The sequence below is a fragment of the Diadema antillarum genome, unplaced genomic scaffold (assembly GCF_040938485.1).
Source record: "Diadema antillarum isolate AM-2024a unplaced genomic scaffold, OU_Dant_1.0 seq00000124_RagTag, whole genome shotgun sequence".
Classification (NCBI taxonomy): domain Eukaryota; kingdom Metazoa; phylum Echinodermata; class Echinoidea; order Diadematoida; family Diadematidae; genus Diadema; species Diadema antillarum.
This window is the reverse complement of record NW_027271204.1, coordinates 710,018-727,831: the sequence shown is the minus strand read 5'-3', so window position 1 is coordinate 727,831 and position 17,814 is coordinate 710,018. Positions and strand designations below refer to the sequence as shown.

The window sequence follows — 17,814 nt, the reverse complement described above, 5'->3', positions numbered from 1 at the left end:
ACGGAAGCAAATACAGAATTCATTCTAACGTGCATTATATTTCCATGTTTCCTTCATCTTGTGATGTTTGCCCAGTCATCCCAGGAAATGCTCCTGTGTTATAATGTCCTGTGTAATAATGCACAGAATAATGCTGCGTGTTTGAGTATGTGTGTGTTGGGAGGGTCTCCAATAATTTTCAGCTGATAATTTCATGTTTTTATGCGTTACAAGCATACGTGGACACATAGACACTGTTTGAATTAATTTTGTCACATCAAAATCGAAAGAATATTCCCATTTCATGACAAAATGTGGTGAAACAGATCATGGATGTGACCCATTTAAACAGAACGTAACGATTCTATTTGTCGATGGCGTTGCAAACAAACTTCCTGAGAGATGTATCGGCTTTGTGAGATGATGTGTGCTTGCGGAATATGAAACACGTTCGTATTGAGAGATACAATGAGAATAAGCAGTATAGAGCATCATTCAAAATTGCTTTGCATCGACACTGGATGAATAATTATATCTGTAGTCACCAAAGTAAGGGTTGAAGCTGGCGATAAAAACCCAGAATTAAAAAAAAAAGAAGAAGCAAAAACTAGTTTTACTTATTTCATATGCAGCCAATTAAGTTGCCTTGAAAAAAAAAATGAATTAAAATCGGCTACATTGATATAGGGATCAATATTTCAGAGATATTGAGCATAACATAAACATGTACCATTATATTTGCGGTTTCTGTCGTACATTGCGTCATAACAGGTATGCCAAATTCATCGCCTTATACACTCAAGCCTAATCACTGTACCTTAAAGGGGATGGCTAGTAACTGATCAGTGGGAATGTTAGGGGGATGAATGGTCCAATCCTTGTAGGATTCATTTAAGAGTACATTATGTATCTATTATTGTGTGATAATTATTTGCTTCAGAACGGTCTCATATTCAAGTAATGTGCAGTTTAATGTTTCCAGGTTAGCATGCCTGTACAGTGACGGGGCATTAAACTGCACATTACTTGAATATGAGACCATTCTGAAGCAAATAATTTTCACACAACAATGAATATATAATGTACTCTTAAATGAATCCCACAAGGATTGGAACAATCATCACCCAGCATTCCCAATGATTCCCATTGATCAGTTACTAGCATTCCCCTTTAAACTTGCGCAGAAATCACCTTTACTTTGTTCTTGTTGGAAAAAAAAAATCACAACTATTACTTGTATTAGTTTTGTCCATGTTTTACGAAAACCTGTTGGTGAGTATAAATGATCACGCTGTATATTCCCCATACAAAGGATGTATCCATAAGCATGATAAGAGCTGCGAATGAAAAGTACAGGTAAAAGTGGGAATTTCATACACCAAAGCCATCGGAGAAAAAAAAAAGTATGTAGGTGACGTCACAATAACGCGACTTTAATGACCAGTCGACGTGCTCCTTGCAAATTACAGATAGACCAGGGGCGGATCCAGGAATTCTGTAAAGGGGGGGGGGGGCGCAACTAATATTTCTGGGGCCTGTCTTATAAAGACTTGTGATAGAAATCAATCACAAGTTTTTTGAGAGCTGCAATGCAAGTTGCGATTGATTTGGGGACTTGTGATTGATTTGAAGGCTTTATAAGACGGGGCCCTGGTGCCACTTCCGGGTTTCATTTTTTTTCTTTTTATTTCTTTTGTTTTTAACGAGAAATAAAGGGGAGGCGTGCGGCGGTTGCGCCCCCCTCTGGATCCGTCACTGTAAACGACCGTGTACTACTAGTATACATGTATTTTATTTCTGCATAGTGCACTCTGTTCGTTATATGCACTGTTATTGGTCATGCTGTTGTTGGTGCAGTTTCCGTGAACTAAAAATCTGTTTGTGACTATTCCCCCCTCAATTAAATCTGCAAAGTTGGGTAGATAAGCCTGTCCTGGTTTACATTCTAAATCATTAACAAAACAGCGATCAAAATACACCGACATTTATAGGTGGAAGTTTCGTTTCGATCGTTATAAGTTTCGCTGTCTCGTTTGCCTTTTGTCCATTTCTGTGCTGATTGCAGCTGTGTGTTTCGATTCGATTTTCATGTCAACGTTATCTGTGGTTGCACTCACTGTGATTTCAGAGCGTATACGAGACGGGTAAGAGATTGTAAAATGTAATATGATGCTTTTGAGTATTTGTCAACGTTTGGGTCATGATCCCTCGATCTACCGACAAGCCCTGTACATAATCATCGTAATCAGGAAGTGCCGCAACACATGTAACATGCACGCTGTAGTCATGGACACCTTTGAACCCGTATTGTTTGTCCAAGGAACTTAAGCATGAAGGGCTATATTTGTAACTAACTGTTCTGGTTTGTTTGGTGTTTAACTTGTTTGGTGGAGTAACGGGGCCGCACATTCTAGTGCGCCGTACAGTATATCTTGACCCGAACGATGTAATACATGTAGTAAATTCAAGAGTTGGTATCTCGTTTTGTATTGGCTAATACAGTAGGCTACCTCTGTAATGATAGTAACGGAAATTATCATATTTACTGGGAATCGTATCAACGTTCTTGGTGGTTGTCACAGTTTGTAATTTAAAGCTGATTGGCACATTGTTTATTCGTACATGTAACTGACTGTAATGTCAGCGATATCCACTAATGTCTTAGAAAACATTACAAGAAAGCAAACAAACTACCGCAACTGAATTAAGTTTTGTGGTGTTTTTTTCTTGACCAGTTTGTGATAACGGTGTCTTAAATTATCCATGAAGTACAGGGGATACTGACAGAAAAAATAGGAGTGCTCATTGCAGTCTTCAGACGATTTATTAATCGGAGTCTCACTAGGATTAAGCTGATGTATGGCTGACCTCCGATATTGTTCAGCATGTGTAGCAGATTGCATTTGATCTCTATAACCTTGTACGCGCTACACCCTCTCAAAGGAAGCAAACTTTGGAATAATTCGCAGGACATGTAGTTCTCGGCAAAACACATGGTTTGACGTCTGTTCATTAAAATTGCACTATGGCGGGACTCACATGGCATGCAACAGCAAACGTGTGTGACTTATACACTTGATCTCAAGCAGCTGTACATTGTTTATTGAACCTTCCAATGTGGCGGCGGTTGACCTGGATGTCATGAACAGTTACTCATGAACTTTATGAAGGGGGCGTATAAAACGACAGCGACCGGTACATCCACAAAATCCCCTAGCAGCTATAGTTGATTCTCATGATGCCGGTCGACGTGGTAGAATTCGTTCTCGGTGGTTTGGCAGCTTCATGTGCGGTCGTCTTCACCAACCCGCTGGAGGTCGTAAAGACCCGCTTCCAGCTGCAAGGCGAGCTACGAGCCCGGGGCACCTACCACCGCCACTACCGCAATGTATTCCACGCCTTCTACATCATCGGCCGCTTCGACGGCCTCGTCGCCCTGCAGAGCGGCCTGGGACCGGCCATCGTCTATCAGATGATGCAGAACGGCACGCGACTGGGTACCTACCAACTCATGCAGGATTTTCTGACCAAAAACTCTGCTTCCAGCCGTGCTAGGATAGTACCAACCATTCTTGCAGCTGGAATAGCCGGATCCCTCGGGGCGTTTGTCAGTAGCCCAATGTACCTCGTAAGTGACCCTGCATCATACATTGTATTTACAAACTGAGAGAGTCTCTTGCGTTAAATGATGATATTATTGGCAAACATATACTTACAGAAAATGAAATAAAACAATTAATATAGATAAAGAAATTATGGAGATTGGGTAATAAGAATACAGGTTTGTGAAACTCCGTAAGCCTTACCAAAAGTAACACGGACAATAACAGATACAAAATTAATGTGAGATGCACCAGTGGCTGGGTTGTTAGCTGTAAAAGTGATAGTCAAAAAGTTCTCAATACCATGGAGCAACTCATGACTTAGTAGTAGCTCCATGGTAATGCATACACCTGTAGATCTGAATAATCCTATCTCTGAATGCCTTGATGAGCCCTTCGCCTTCTTTCTCTTCTCTTTCCCTCCAATATCGATCTATACATCTATCTATCTATCTATCTATCTATCTATCCATCTGTCTATCAATATATCTATCTATATCTCTTTCTTTCGTCTTGCATATTCTTGCAAACCATTTACTAATATTTTTTAATGCCTGAATATAACAACGACTCAAGTCCAAATTTTGCTATACAAATTGTACATGTAGTCTTTGCATTGACATACAGATAATCAGTCAAGGGACAACAGGAAGTGATTTATTTATTGCTATCTTTTCTAAATTTGACTTTATGGACTTTATGGCTCGTTCTTATCTTCAGGTATTCATTTGTCAGCGAAGGACGAACATCATCATCATCATCATCATGAGTCTCAAAGTCCGACTGTCCTAGATACAATTCCACTGGTTTAGCGAAATAATCTATTGTACATTGATGATACAGGGTTGTACCATGCATGCAGAGTGAATCTAACCTGCGAGCTATGTGCTCATTGACAGTGTGGAATAACTTCTGTAATCACAGTGAAGTGATTATACACTCATTTAGGACTTCATTTCTTAGTCCAAATTATCAAGCAGATAGTTGATATCACCAATTTACTCGTATAATATGCTGAGGGTTGACGGTAATTCATGTTATTCAATTTGATTTCCGATCAGACTATACTTGACACAGATAAAAGTCCAGACAATAACCATCCTCGAATATAATTATAAACATTGGCGTCGATGACTCTGTTTTTATTTTCCCTGCATGTTCACTGCTATCCAGTCCTATCCATCTATTTCCGCAAATGAAACTATGCACGAGAATCATTATCTTTATGTCTTATATGATAGGTTAGATAATGTCAATATTTTGATAGTTACTTTATATCATTCAGTATTTTTCTGATTAAAAAAACAACAACAACAAATGCAGCAAATTCAAGTAGGGAATCTTACCACAGCACGTCATTTTTTCCCGGTAGCTCCTTCACCCATGTATTCAAGTAACTGCTAGATCAATAAATCAATCAATCAACCAATCAATTAATCAATATAATATCTTAGATTAAGACACAGATGCAATCTCAATCCGTCGAGGTGATAGCGGTGGGACACCAGCACGAGCACACGAACTGGATGCGGGGTTTGCGACGTGTCTACGTAGAGGGCGGCATACCAGGTCTATGGCGAGGCGTCAGTGCGCAGACGGCTCGTAACGGTATCGGCTCTATGGTGCAGCTGCCCGCCTTCACGGCCAGCAAACAGTGGGTTGCAGACGCACAGGTACGTTCGCTCATTTGATTTTTATAATAATTATTATGCACAACACGTTTTTGAACTTTGGCGGGAAACACCTTTCAGGCTGAATGTATCGAGGTGCAGCTATAAGCTAGTTCATTCTCGAGATATGCAGAACGCAATTCCCTTTCATTCTTTTCTTAGCTGCACTCCATGTCCGTTTGAAATCACGTGAGTTCAAATCGAGTGTTTCTTTGCGCGTCCCCGGCACTTCTCGAAAAACTGCGCCTTTGTCGGTTTGTGTGTTTTCTGTCTCATCAGCTTTCTCAATGATGCGTGGCTTCGATGAATTTGTCCTTATCGATTACAATGAGCATGGGCATAATTAGGCCTATCCTTTTCACCAACCCAAAGTGTCCCTTACCTCAGTACCATCACCATGATAAAAAAAAAAAGAAATGAAACGATGATCTGACAGATAATGTGGATAATGATAGAGACAGGTGAATGAGTCCACAGTCCTATTCGAGTTCTCTTTCAAATTACTTAGCTAATAGGTAGATTATTGTGGAAATACGTTAAAAGAAATAAACTTTCCGCCCTATTCAATTTGATAAATCATCTCAAGCAGTCAAGACTGCTTAGCAGAAGTATGTAATGTCATACTTAGTCACTCAAAGAATAGATGACCGAATAAATAGGGTAATGAATTAAGTCTCCACCATGTGAACTTATGACATTTGTAAACTACCAATAGAGAATACAACGCTTATTAGATGTTCGACCGAAATCATAATCTACTGATGGAAATCGTTGAATGGATATGACCGATAGCACCGGACGATTGTAGTTTTAAAGCTTCTGATGTCTCGACGCACATTTTTTTTCCCACTAAAAGTAGGCCTATATCACAATCGACCTGACAACTTCTAGATATTGTACTTTGCTAGATCACATTGTGGCCAAAGTTTGACAGAGACAGTTAAGCTGATATACCACGGTCTTTTAAATTTCTTTCTCCTAAACTCGACAGGTGTTTTCACCGAACAGTTACTTTGTCCCAATCATCGCCAGCATGATTGCAGGCGCCGGAAATGTGGTTGTCATGACACCACTTGACGTCATAAGTACCCGGCTGTACAACCAGGGACTGGACAATCGTGGCAAGGGTCTCTTCTATCGTGGTTTCTGGGACTGCGTCGTGAAGATCTTGCGACAGGAGGGACCGCTTGGATTCTACAAGGGTTGGTCGGCCTCCTGGTTTAGACTCGCCCCACAGACTGTCCTCAGCCTGTCGTTCTGGGATGTGGCGAGAAAACATTATCATCGTCACTTGGAGAGGCGGGAAAAGTTGGTGGCAGATGGCGTTCCTTGAACTTTACTTTACCAGCAGCAAAGCCCCAAAGTATCATTCATTGGGTTATCTGATACTAGCCTTTTGCAAAGGCAGCTCGCTATAACATAATTTCAGCATACGCACACAGAGAGCAATGGATTCGCACACACAGCGCGCGACCGGCGAGCTTCGAGTGTAGCGAGATCGCTCCCATCCGATCGCTGTGTGCGCGCGAGTCCACCGCCCGCCGTATGCGAGTCCATTGCGAGCCGCCTTTGTAAAAGGCTAATCTGATGCAAGAAAGTTGCAAGCAGTATGGAAAGGAAACATTTTGAAGGAGTGGTTTAAGTTATGTTGGACGCGCACTGTGGAAGGAATACAGCTCGTCGGTAACTGTTACGTAAAGTTTGACAAATATGACGACGAAATACCTTGACGACGTTTTAAAAGGCTCCAGCATGGCTAGTGTATCGCGGTTACTGCTGCGCAGTCTTTCAAAATATCGCATATAGGTCATGTCGCAGTTATGTTGTCGTCGGATGGTTTGTTTTCAACTGACATTAATGCATTTATCATTTTAATACTATCGTCATTATCAATATGATTTTCTTTACATTTCATCATCAGCAGGATTATGCAACATCACTGTTTCACTAGCAAATATTTCTAATATTAGTGATGGAACACGTTTGTAGGCGTGATGGCAATTTGTATTATCGTTGTCAAAATCTGGGTTTAGATAAATCCGGTCTATGCACTCTTGACACAGCTTTGTGTTAAGTTGATTTTGTGATTTTGTAATTTTGTGAAGATGCTAAGGATGAAGATGTTATAGTGAAAGAATGATAAAGAGAGAGAGAGAGGGGGGAGGGGAGAGGGAGGGGGGAGAGGAAGAGGGAGGAGGAGAGAGAAAGAAAGAGAGAGGGAGGGGGTGTACTTATCTTAATTTCTAATAGTTTTTTTGGACTCGGCGTTGGCAAGGGCTCATATTAGGCCCTACCGTGATCAATGTGGTTAACGCTATCGTCATAACCTGAAAGCGGCTAGTACATGTCTCTCTAAAAAAAATCGAGTGAAAATATTCACTCTTAAAAGAGTGAATACAAAAAAGAGTGAATTTCGAGTGAAATTGGAGTGAATTTTGAGTGAAAATGTTCATTTTCACTCATTTTGGAGTGACGTCAGGGATCACTCCCAAAATCTTCGAGTGATCCCTGACGTCACTCCCAAATGAGTGAAAATGAGCATTTTCACTCAAAATTCACTCCAATTCACTCGAAATTCACTCTTTTTTGTATTCACTCTTTTTAGAGTGAAAATTTTCACTCGATTTTTTTTTTTTTTTTTATAGAGAGTATACTACTATTACTAACAGGGCTGCACAGATTTGTTTGGTATTCCCAGGACCGGCGGAACGGGGGGGGGGGGGGGGGGGGGGGGGGGGGGGAGGCAGGCACTTTTTTTTTTTGCACCATACAAATGAATACATAAGGTGTCACCACTTTGCACCCCCCCCCCCCCCCCCCCCCATTTTTTTTTTTTTTACCCCGGAAGTGCGTAAGTGGCACTAGAAAGAAATGGATAGAAACCGTGAAGTGTCAAGCGCGGTAAGGCTTTGTTTTTGTTTTGTTTTGTTTTGTTTTGTTTTTGTTTTTGTTTTTGTTTTTTCTTGTCAGCTGCTACAGATGTTGCGCTGAAGACTTTTTTTATTTGTTTTTATTTTATTTTATTCTATTTTTATTTATTTATTTAGATGAAACCCGGAAATGGCACCACAACTCTGAAGCGGGCCCCCACTTTTGAAAACGTGGCGCCGGCCATGCTATACGATAGAAGAGTAGGATTGTAAATAATTTTGATGGTTATGTGTTGTACTTCTACACACACCGTCATGTTTTAAGTTCCCATTATTTATTTTGTATGACATTATTTGGTGTCAATCAAGAAAAGTAACACTTCTCATTCATAAATAAACCTTTGAAAACATCATGAAATCGTTCTTTATTTCAGTATAACAGTGTAGGCCGATATGTGTATACATTAATATGGAAGTTACCCCTTCCCCAACCCAATACTCTACAGACCAAGGTTGTCAGCTGTACACACGGATACATTATCAATCACAAGCAAAGAGATAAGACCTACACAAAGACGCTCTATATCATTCGCTTGACCTCACAGATTGAGGATAAGCAACGAATATGACTATACACCCGTACATATAGTATTTCACGAACAGCAAAATGATAGATAACATGGCCGGCGTACAAAGGAATATAAGGGGCCCGTTGCATAAAACTCCAACCGGATTTTTTTCCGGTTGAAATCACAAAATTCCGGTTGGAAGCTCCCAACCAGAGTTTTTATGCAACGGATTTTACATTCTTAGATTAGCAACCTTAAAAAATTCAGGTTGGGCAAATCCCAACCAGCTTTGGGCACCCATCCCACTTTTTTTTTTTTTTTTTTTGACATGATGAAGACTTTACTAGGCTTACATGTATCGTCACATCCACGTCATAATTATGCGAACATGCGTTTATGCGCGAAAAGCGTGCGCATTTTCTATTGTTTTGTATACTTGAGGCACACGCCAGAACAACCGCATGAGCGCGCTTCGCGCCCACTTTTGTTTACAGCAACCAGTAACCACACTTTTTTATGTGACCATCATTTCACACACGATCAATAGCAGGCAAACGATCGAGCTATTGTATTGGGAGTTATCATCACTTTTCGAGTTTCAATCGACAGAATCTGTAATGCCAAGAAAATCATGCAAGATACCACAGCAATAAGTTCTCTTGCTGAGGTAAAAGGTAAGCTGTTCAGGTCATTCTGTTGGTTATTTTCGGTTATTTGAGTTACTTATTCTTACTGCAACTGATTGACAAATTGCCTTACATCGACGTAAATAAGCAGGATGAATTGATCATTGTTTTAGTAGTAGCCATGACAAAAGAAATCATGGGAGTATATGCTCGAGCAAGATTCGAACCTACAGCTGTACGAACTCTTGCTCGAGTAGAACTCTATGATTTTTTTTTGTCATACTAAATACGCTGATCAATTCCGTGTTTATTTATGTCGATGTAGGACAATTATTTGTCAATTATTTGCAGTATTCTCCATTAGCAGAAAACAGAATGTAGAGATTTACTTGCACTAGCAACTTATGCTTTTATTTGTGATTAAGTCCTCTTCCTTTTTATTTCCATCCATGATCCATACAATACAACTGTCATTACACCGATGTGATTCTTAAAAGAGCTGGATCTTAGCTCAAACATCGACGGCTCGTGCACACTGCCGCCACTCGATTACAACGCCAGCATCGATTTTGATGAGCCGTTATCAGCGGGGTGCAGCGGTGAGATGAGTTGGGCCGACACGGTCCAGGCCGAGATGGGAGACCCAGCAACCTCGACAGGCGTAGACAAGGATGTTGCAGAGAGGTATACTAGTAGCTGTCAATGAGCTTTAGACATATTTTGGTGCCCTTGTCTCTTTTGTTTGATTACGTTACAACCCAAAAAATACCAGTGGGGCAGTATTCTGAGGGCTTAATGAGCGTTCGATTAGATCTATATTAGCGAATTGACATCTAAGTGTAGTTTCAAGGGAACTACGATGGAAACTTCTCTCCTAGTCCTACTACAGGTATAGAGATGACAAAAAATAATATGAAACATTTTAAGTAAACATAACAAGTGACACAATGTAACAGAAAGTTGTAATCACTACCGCTAATCAAGTGAATAATAAATGGGACAGTGTCAAACGTTTCATAATTTCCATTGGTTTGCAATCTAATGTAGAAATATCGTATAATTCTGTTATGATCAGTTCGTCTATTGTTGCTCTCCTAACTGTACAAAGTCATCATCGTCGAATGCGAAGGGAAGAATATATATATAAGCCAAACTCTACATCCATATCAAAAGGAGGGGGAGGGGATATTCAGTGAACTTTGAGGCATGAATTTTTTATAAAGATACTCTTAGTTGTAAGATTGCTACGTGTATATTCGTGAAAGGATATTGTGCAACGTTTAGACCAATTTCTATGAAACTGTTCAGTTTCTGCGATGTCATTCCTTAATTTAAAAAATCGATTCTAAAATGGGACAGGATTTAACTTTGACTTCGTAATTCTTCACCAATTATTGTTTTAATATGTTACAAAGTAATTACATGTATTCGTTAATATTTATAGGCTTGCACACAGCCTGTGTATCAGGTGTTTGGTTTACGCAGCACCTCAGAGCCTGCTAATCTTGATGTTTATACTTCAATGTACTCAAAGCCAATGGATGGCTTTGTTTTTCTTTAATCTCATCTCGTCATTGACCAATTAAGTAACTGTTGTAAGACTTTCGTGAATAATCATGTCAACGTGATATTTTTATTGTCTTTAATGAAAACTCTTTCCGTTATGATCTTGCCTTTGGTTGTTGTTCCCTGCATGTCCTCATCACAAACTGTATAAGAAAAAATGTATTTACCTATACACTCATTAAATTGTTCCAGTAACATGTCCTACCTTTCCTCATTATTTAAATGCATATGTACGACAGTTTTAGGGAGCTGGCCCTGCTTGACTCTCCCGTCGGAACTGTGCAGAAAAATTACAAGTCATCCCATATCCAGAAGGTAATTAACAGGACAGAACATAAATGATAATATAGAATTGAAAGTCCGTTTGGTTACTCGTTCGCTTCTTTAGCTTACTTCATTTAAGCAAATCCAATAAATGCAATAACACGTGCTACTCTTGGCTTATCGGTGAAGCTTTAGCAGCTTTTTTTTTATTTCGGGATTTATTGGTTATTCAATCAAATTGTTATGTCTTAGATGCAGAATTGAGGCGGAAATATTTGGTATAAGCGTATAATGATAATCAATAGTAAGATAAACTGACTGTTCAGAATACACGATGTATTCACAATTAGGAATGAATTAAACCATTGCTAAAAAAAGTTTATATTATTTTGACGATTGCACATTGCTGTTACTTGTGATAGGTCATAATTTTGTAATGCGAACGGTCACTCGACAAGAAGTTGCCAAAGTGGAATTCATCACAAACTTATGCGCCATGTTATAGTTTCTACCATCCGTTTGCAATTTTTCTGCACAGCGCCCTCCCAGGCAGAGAGCTGGAGACGAGAACAAAGTCCAGCTGCCGAAATCAGCTAGGAATGGGAAGAAGGCTCGGCGGCGATCCAAACTTTCTCAAACGGGGAGTAAACCCCAAGGGAGGACGGAAGAGACAAACTCTAACAATTATTCCTCTCCAACAAGTCACTGTCTACCTTGGGAGGCCAACAAGAATGAACCTAAGCAGGAGTCGAGAGACTGGAGGATTCCTTGGGATGATGATGGGAACAGGTCCTGGAGGACGAGGACTCGGGAAGAGAATGAAATCCAAGGCTCGGCTTCTCGAGGCGAAGTGAAGCAAATGACAAACGACCAAATAGCACACAAAGTGATGGAGAAAGAAGCAGCAGAGGAAAAGAAGAAGAAGAAGAGAAGGAGGAGGAAAGTCCGGCAAGGTGATTCATCCCATTCGAGAGACCGGAGTCTCCTTTTAATCTGACCATCGGGAGGAGATGGCAAAACAATGTCCACCTTTTTAAGACTGTATAAGAGATCATGAGGCGTTTACACAGAATTTAAGTCGATCTCAAATGCTAGAATCCACTTGAAATTATGTTACGCCATTTGTTGCTGTATTCAATTCTATTCATTTTTTTCACTTATTCACTTCAAATTGTTTTGAAATTTATTAGAAAAATCCTGTGCCCTTTATTTTATTCTGTATATTAATGCATGTATGAAAAAAAAAGGCTCCAAACTTTTTATTTTCGATTGGAACTTTAGAGTATCATACAACGCACACACGCAGCGTGCACCATAATTTTAGGTTGATCCTAATCAAAACTTAAGATCGACTTAAATTCTTTGGGTAACACTCCTCAGATCCCCCAACCCGAGCATGAAGACCATGGTAATCATGATAGTAGACGCAAACCAAACTGCGGCAATGACATTGGTTAAGACGCTGAAGACACTCACACAATATCAATGCCTATCTGAAATCGTTCATTCAGCTGTTCAAGAAGCCAATGTTGTGTTCAACTATCTTTCAGCTCATCAAAATGCTTATTGAAAAGGTTTCTAAACTGCGGAGAATTGCAATTAAAAATACCTTCAGAGATACTACAGCAACAAAAAAAAAAACATCAACAAGGCTTTCGTTGACCATTTGGAATGGATTCAATTTTGAAAGTTGCTCGCGAGCAGTCATTTTCCTGCTGTTATGACGTACAGCGTAAACATTGTGTCTATGTGCAATAAAATCTGATTTTAATCTGAACAACACAACTCCAGAGAGCAAATAATTATGTCATACTATACCTCGTCCTTCATGTCACGCTTTCTCTTCTACTTGTAGCTTTCTGAGTTGAAAGAGCCTAAAATGCTTCTCCCCATCAACTCCGCCCCTATAACGTATTGTGTTTAGCCCAACATTAATGCCCAATAATTTTTATGCGTACGAATTTAGTCATCTTAGTATTTCTATGGAATATTGAAAACAGGCGAGTTATAGTATCTCACCGCACATCGTCTTCTGTGTTGCCGTCTTGTAAATTAGAAGGTGTTCTTATGACTATGTACGATTCTCCAGTCATGATCGTATTCATTGTCAGTATAGTAGGTCTAATCATTGTGGGAAATCTCTCTTTTTTAAATCATTAGCATTTATGTCCATCATCTATGCCATAACACAGAGTTATCAACAGCTACATTATGGCTCATTTCATTTTGCTTTCCAAAATCATGTATGTATCGAGTCTCCATAACTCGTCAGCTCCACCTCATGGAAATAAAAGTACAGTCAACTGGCACCTAGGAGTGTTTTCAAAACACTGCTTGAGTATTGTTTCTTTGGCTTAAAACAAAAGGAGCTGATAGGCTATCAGTCTGTTTTGTCTTGTGTTTCCATACCATTAGATTTCGTTGTAAACAAATTGCCTCTACAAGTGCAAATACACTCCGCGAAGTAGTTAACTCAGTTTTTGTTTTTGTTTTTGTTTCAAACGTCTCCGTGCAGATCTGACAGCTGTAAAAGCTTTTCCACGGTAGTGAAAAAAGTAAGGGTTTTTTTTTTTTTTTTTTTTTGCTTTGTTTTTTAATGGGAGGGAGCTTGTAGAACATTTTTAGAATTGGGCAGAAGAAAAATATATATATTTGAACTTAACATGTTTTCGGGAAACAATGGCAAACACCGGCCCTTAAATCTAGACAGTTATCATGCTATATTTAAACAAGAATTCTATGAAATAATGAGCAAAAATTCAACAACCATAACCCCCCCCCCCCCCCCCCCCCCCCCCCACGCATCCTAGTATAGAAATTGTTAATTCTGCATTCACAATTCTGATGGATCATCAGTGCTCGTTAAATCGCTCTATTTGCAAAAATATGACCTCGAACGTTGGGGAAATTGAAAAATGGTAATAACTCATTAATCTCGTAAGTACTTCGTACTTCAGTGGGGAAAAATTCAGTGCGACGAGGATATGGACTCCTAACTACGCCGTGAGCAACGATCAAGAGAGAAAAGATTAAAAGGGAGAAAGCAACAAACGAACATTGGCACAGACTCGGAGACTGTAGAATACTTTACTGAACTGCTGAAGGACACCTGAAAATCATATTGGCCGTGTGGTCGACAATTATGGGTACTCCCGAGAATAATTTAAAGGTTTGACGTGTAGGAAATCACGTGTACAACCTATCGGATTCAATCACCAGACACTATAAGCGACGCACGCATGAGCGAAGCTCGCAGGGCGAAACAAATTTACACCCCCTCTGTGTCTGTTTCCGGGCCTTTGACTTTGGGGAAGGCTTTTCAAATTTCGGTCGGTGAAGTTGAGGAGTGCACCAAAAATTACTGTTACGCATGTTTAGTCTTCCATGTTCATGCTCTTCCAGGATTTTTATTTACCTCTTAACATGGAATATATAGATTAAATGGCAAACTTAAAAAGACTGGAATGTTCCTATTATCAAAAGTACAATGTATCACCAATTTACTTCTCACAACATGATGTAACAAAAGCAAGTTTTCAGTGCGATTTGGACACTGCATGTTCAATCGTTCTCTCTGACTAGGAACAATCTCGCTTCGCTCAGACAACGCTCACATGGCGTTATAAAAGAATTGCATCAGAACAAGCTTGCACGTTGCTTGCCCAAAATTTGACCCTCAACAAATTATACAGAATCCGCCAGCTAATTTTCCAGTGAAGTCAAAGACACCTGGATTTGATGTGTCGATGATGTTTTTACATCATTATAGAGGGAACTCGGATTAACATGACGGAAAAGGCAAGATAAATATCAACCTGATTTTGACCACCGTAGACTCTATCCTGTACTGTCGACAAATTCGGAACAATAATTTCATGACAGAGTATCATCATTAATTACATAGCCTAAATTCTCTTCATATTTGTTGCTGTTGTTTTGTTGTTCTTTTTTTGTGTGTTTGTCTTTTAGTGCGAAAGAGAGAAAGAGAGACATCCCAAGTACATCATTGGTAGGAATATCATGACTAACCATGGGTGAAACCCCTGAAAAGTTTCAAGGGAGGATCGAATTATCAAAAGCTACAGTATAAAAACGGTTTCGTTAGATGAAACGACTTAATTGCTCGCATTTCATTTGTTCATATCCGTCTGCGACCCTGGCCTTTAAACACCAACATTTTGCTTGTCACTTTAGGATATGTGTTCCTCCGTTGCCACTATTCATGACCCCATCACTACTCCAGGGAAAGACGTCAAAATTTGGTTGCTGTGTTTGTGTGGTGGGGGATATTATGATATACGGTATATAGGGGGCCTATATTCTTTTAAAGTGTGGTGTATGATGTCAGCCTTTCAATATATCTTTTACAGACGAAATATTGCTTCGAATACGTTGAACCGATATAAAACGAAATCACAAATTTACTTTGAAAACTTGACAACTTGTCTTCTGCCTTGACGCTGAGCTCATTAGAATATTTGAAAGCTTTTAATAACTTGTTGACAGTTGAATAGGTCCTTTGAATAACTATAGATGATACCACACAGAACCAAAAGAGGTCTTTTCTTTATTTCTGCTACTACATTATGGACTTGATGACAACGAATCATTGATTATTGGTAAATACAGGAAATTGTAAAGAAAAAACGGTGTTTGAGGCTAAGACCAGAATATTGTTGCAATTCGGAAAGTACGCTCTCTTTGTTTCCCTTTATTTCTCTCTTCCTTTCTTCATGTTATTCTTTGTTTTGTTTGCCAGAAAGGAAGGGTGTTATTTTCATGTTTCTTTACATGCACCCTGATGTGTATGTGATAAACACTGCATGTCTGTATATTCTGATAACCTTCTAAATTTAAGCATTGAATAACATCAGTATAATGACGCAAGTAATATGTAAGTATATTTGATACAATCAAGAGTAATTTTGTTTTCTACTCCGTGAAGTGGTCTGATAACTAATGAAAAAAAAACGTGCTTGTATAAAACACGACACGAGCATTAGTCTATAATTGCCTCAACACGTTCAAGGTGAAATTCACAATTTTGTCACCAAAAATGCAAAAATATCGATGCCGATTTCATCATACATCGTGTTTCTGGTCACCCCTCCCCCTTCTTCCTTCCTTTCTTCTCCCACCTCCCCCCCCCCCCCCCCTCCTTGTTTATGAATTATTTTGATCGTGGTACTTATAGCGTTTCATAGTGATGTCAACGAAGGAAAAAAAAAATGAGATTGCTGCATACGTCGAGTTCGACCCTGTTCAGCCAATCGAAGAGCCACCCCTACAGTCCGCCCACTTTCCCAACCACGCCCACCTCCGGACCGTTCCGCGGGGATTTCATCATCCCTAGATGAACCAGTCAGATTGCTTTTGAGTTCTCCTCGATTGCGGTTTGTCACGTGATGTTGCCACCTGCAGGCATATGACAGTTTTCGTTATCGTTGATGGCGCTGCATACTCAATCCCGTTTATTTGTAATCGCCTTTTTTTTTTCATATAGTCATAATAGGCACTGGAGGTACAATCCTGTATGTAACTAATACCAGTGACAAGCAGATGATACCACTTGAAAGTCACAACAAGGAATTAAACGCATTCTTTGTTTGTTTTTGTTTTCTTTTCTTTTGTTTGATTTTTTTCTAGCGGAATCCATTATTTTTGGTGGTCTTGTGTGATACTTTCTGAGAACTAATCACAACGTATCATGCAGTGGGCTATATAATTTATGTATACAAACATGCATATAAGGTATTTTTGAAAAGAGGGTTGTTTGTTTAAAAGTGTTATGGGAGACCAAAAGAATCAGTTAACCCTACCATAAAATATATTCGTTAAAACCCCTCACATTTCCTGAACTGTTTACACGTATCTCCATATCTTGAATCTATGACCGTTCTATCCTACGATGTAACAGTACATCGTAAACTGGGTTGCCATTTCATTTGTTGTTGTTGTTTTATTTGAAATAAACTTCATAAATTATCATGCAAAATATTATTCCCTGTAGAACTGCATGCTATTTTGAAGATTATAGCAAAAAAAAAAGGGGGAAGAATTATCCATATTGATGCATATGTTTTGATATTTAGTTATGGGGTATTATCTTTTAGTTTGTTTTCTTGGCAATTTTCCAGATGGAAGTATCAATTGCAAGTCATCCTGCAGTACTTTCTCTTGTGTGACAATAAGAGTTGCATGATAGATAATTTCCTCATTCCAATGCACGACTGAACACAATTTGCATGTTTTGCACTTCTCTTTGTTACCTGAAAATCGAAAGAAAAAGAAACGGCCCAGTGGAAGAAAAGATATATTTGAAGAGTTTGTTCGCAAAAACCGATAAGTCCATATTTGACAAATGGAGATATTTGCGATTAAAGGTCAAGAAAAATAAAGAGAATAATAAGAAAATGTTTGCTTCTTTTGACCATAACTTCAAAAATATACCTTAAAGTCATAATTTACCATTTGCAGAAGAAACAAACCCAGCATTAGTGCTTTAAAATAGTTCTAAAATGTGAGTTAGGGATAAAAACAACCACTGTAAAAATGTGAATCCGTATAATCGATGTTAAGTATTGTCAAATACACAAAATGTAAACAATAGTTATAATAAAAATGTTTCCAGACTAAACCGTCTACAGTTACGGTTTAGTGAAAAAAAA

The 17,814-nt window shown here is 39.1% G+C and overlaps 1 protein-coding gene across 1 annotated transcript; it reads left to right on the top strand.

Annotated features, from left to right (window-relative positions):
• The first annotated feature begins 3,214 nt into the window (after positions 1–3,214).
• LOC139727280 (solute carrier family 25 member 35-like) lies at positions 3,215–16,315 on the top strand. Its single transcript, XM_071638235.1, has 4 exons — positions 3,215–3,607; positions 5,036–5,254; positions 6,243–6,558; positions 16,263–16,315. Exons 1-4 carry the CDS (start codon positions 3,215–3,217, stop codon positions 16,313–16,315), a joined length of 981 nt encoding a protein of 326 aa, XP_071494336.1.
• The last annotated feature ends 1,499 nt before the right edge of the window (positions 16,316–17,814 follow it).

Bases quoted from the DNA above. Each gene is read 5' to 3' on its own strand.
- LOC139727280 (XM_071638235.1), top strand. From the start codon at position 3,215: ATGATGCCGGTCGACGTGGTAGAATTCGTTCTCGGTGGTTTGGCAGCT. The intron at 3,608-5,035 runs GTAAGTGACCCT...ATAATATCTTAG, and splicing joins TCAGTAGCCCAATGTACCTC to ATTAAGACACAGATGCAATC. The intron at 5,255-6,242 runs GTACGTTCGCTC...TAAACTCGACAG, and splicing joins AGTGGGTTGCAGACGCACAG to GTGTTTTCACCGAACAGTTA.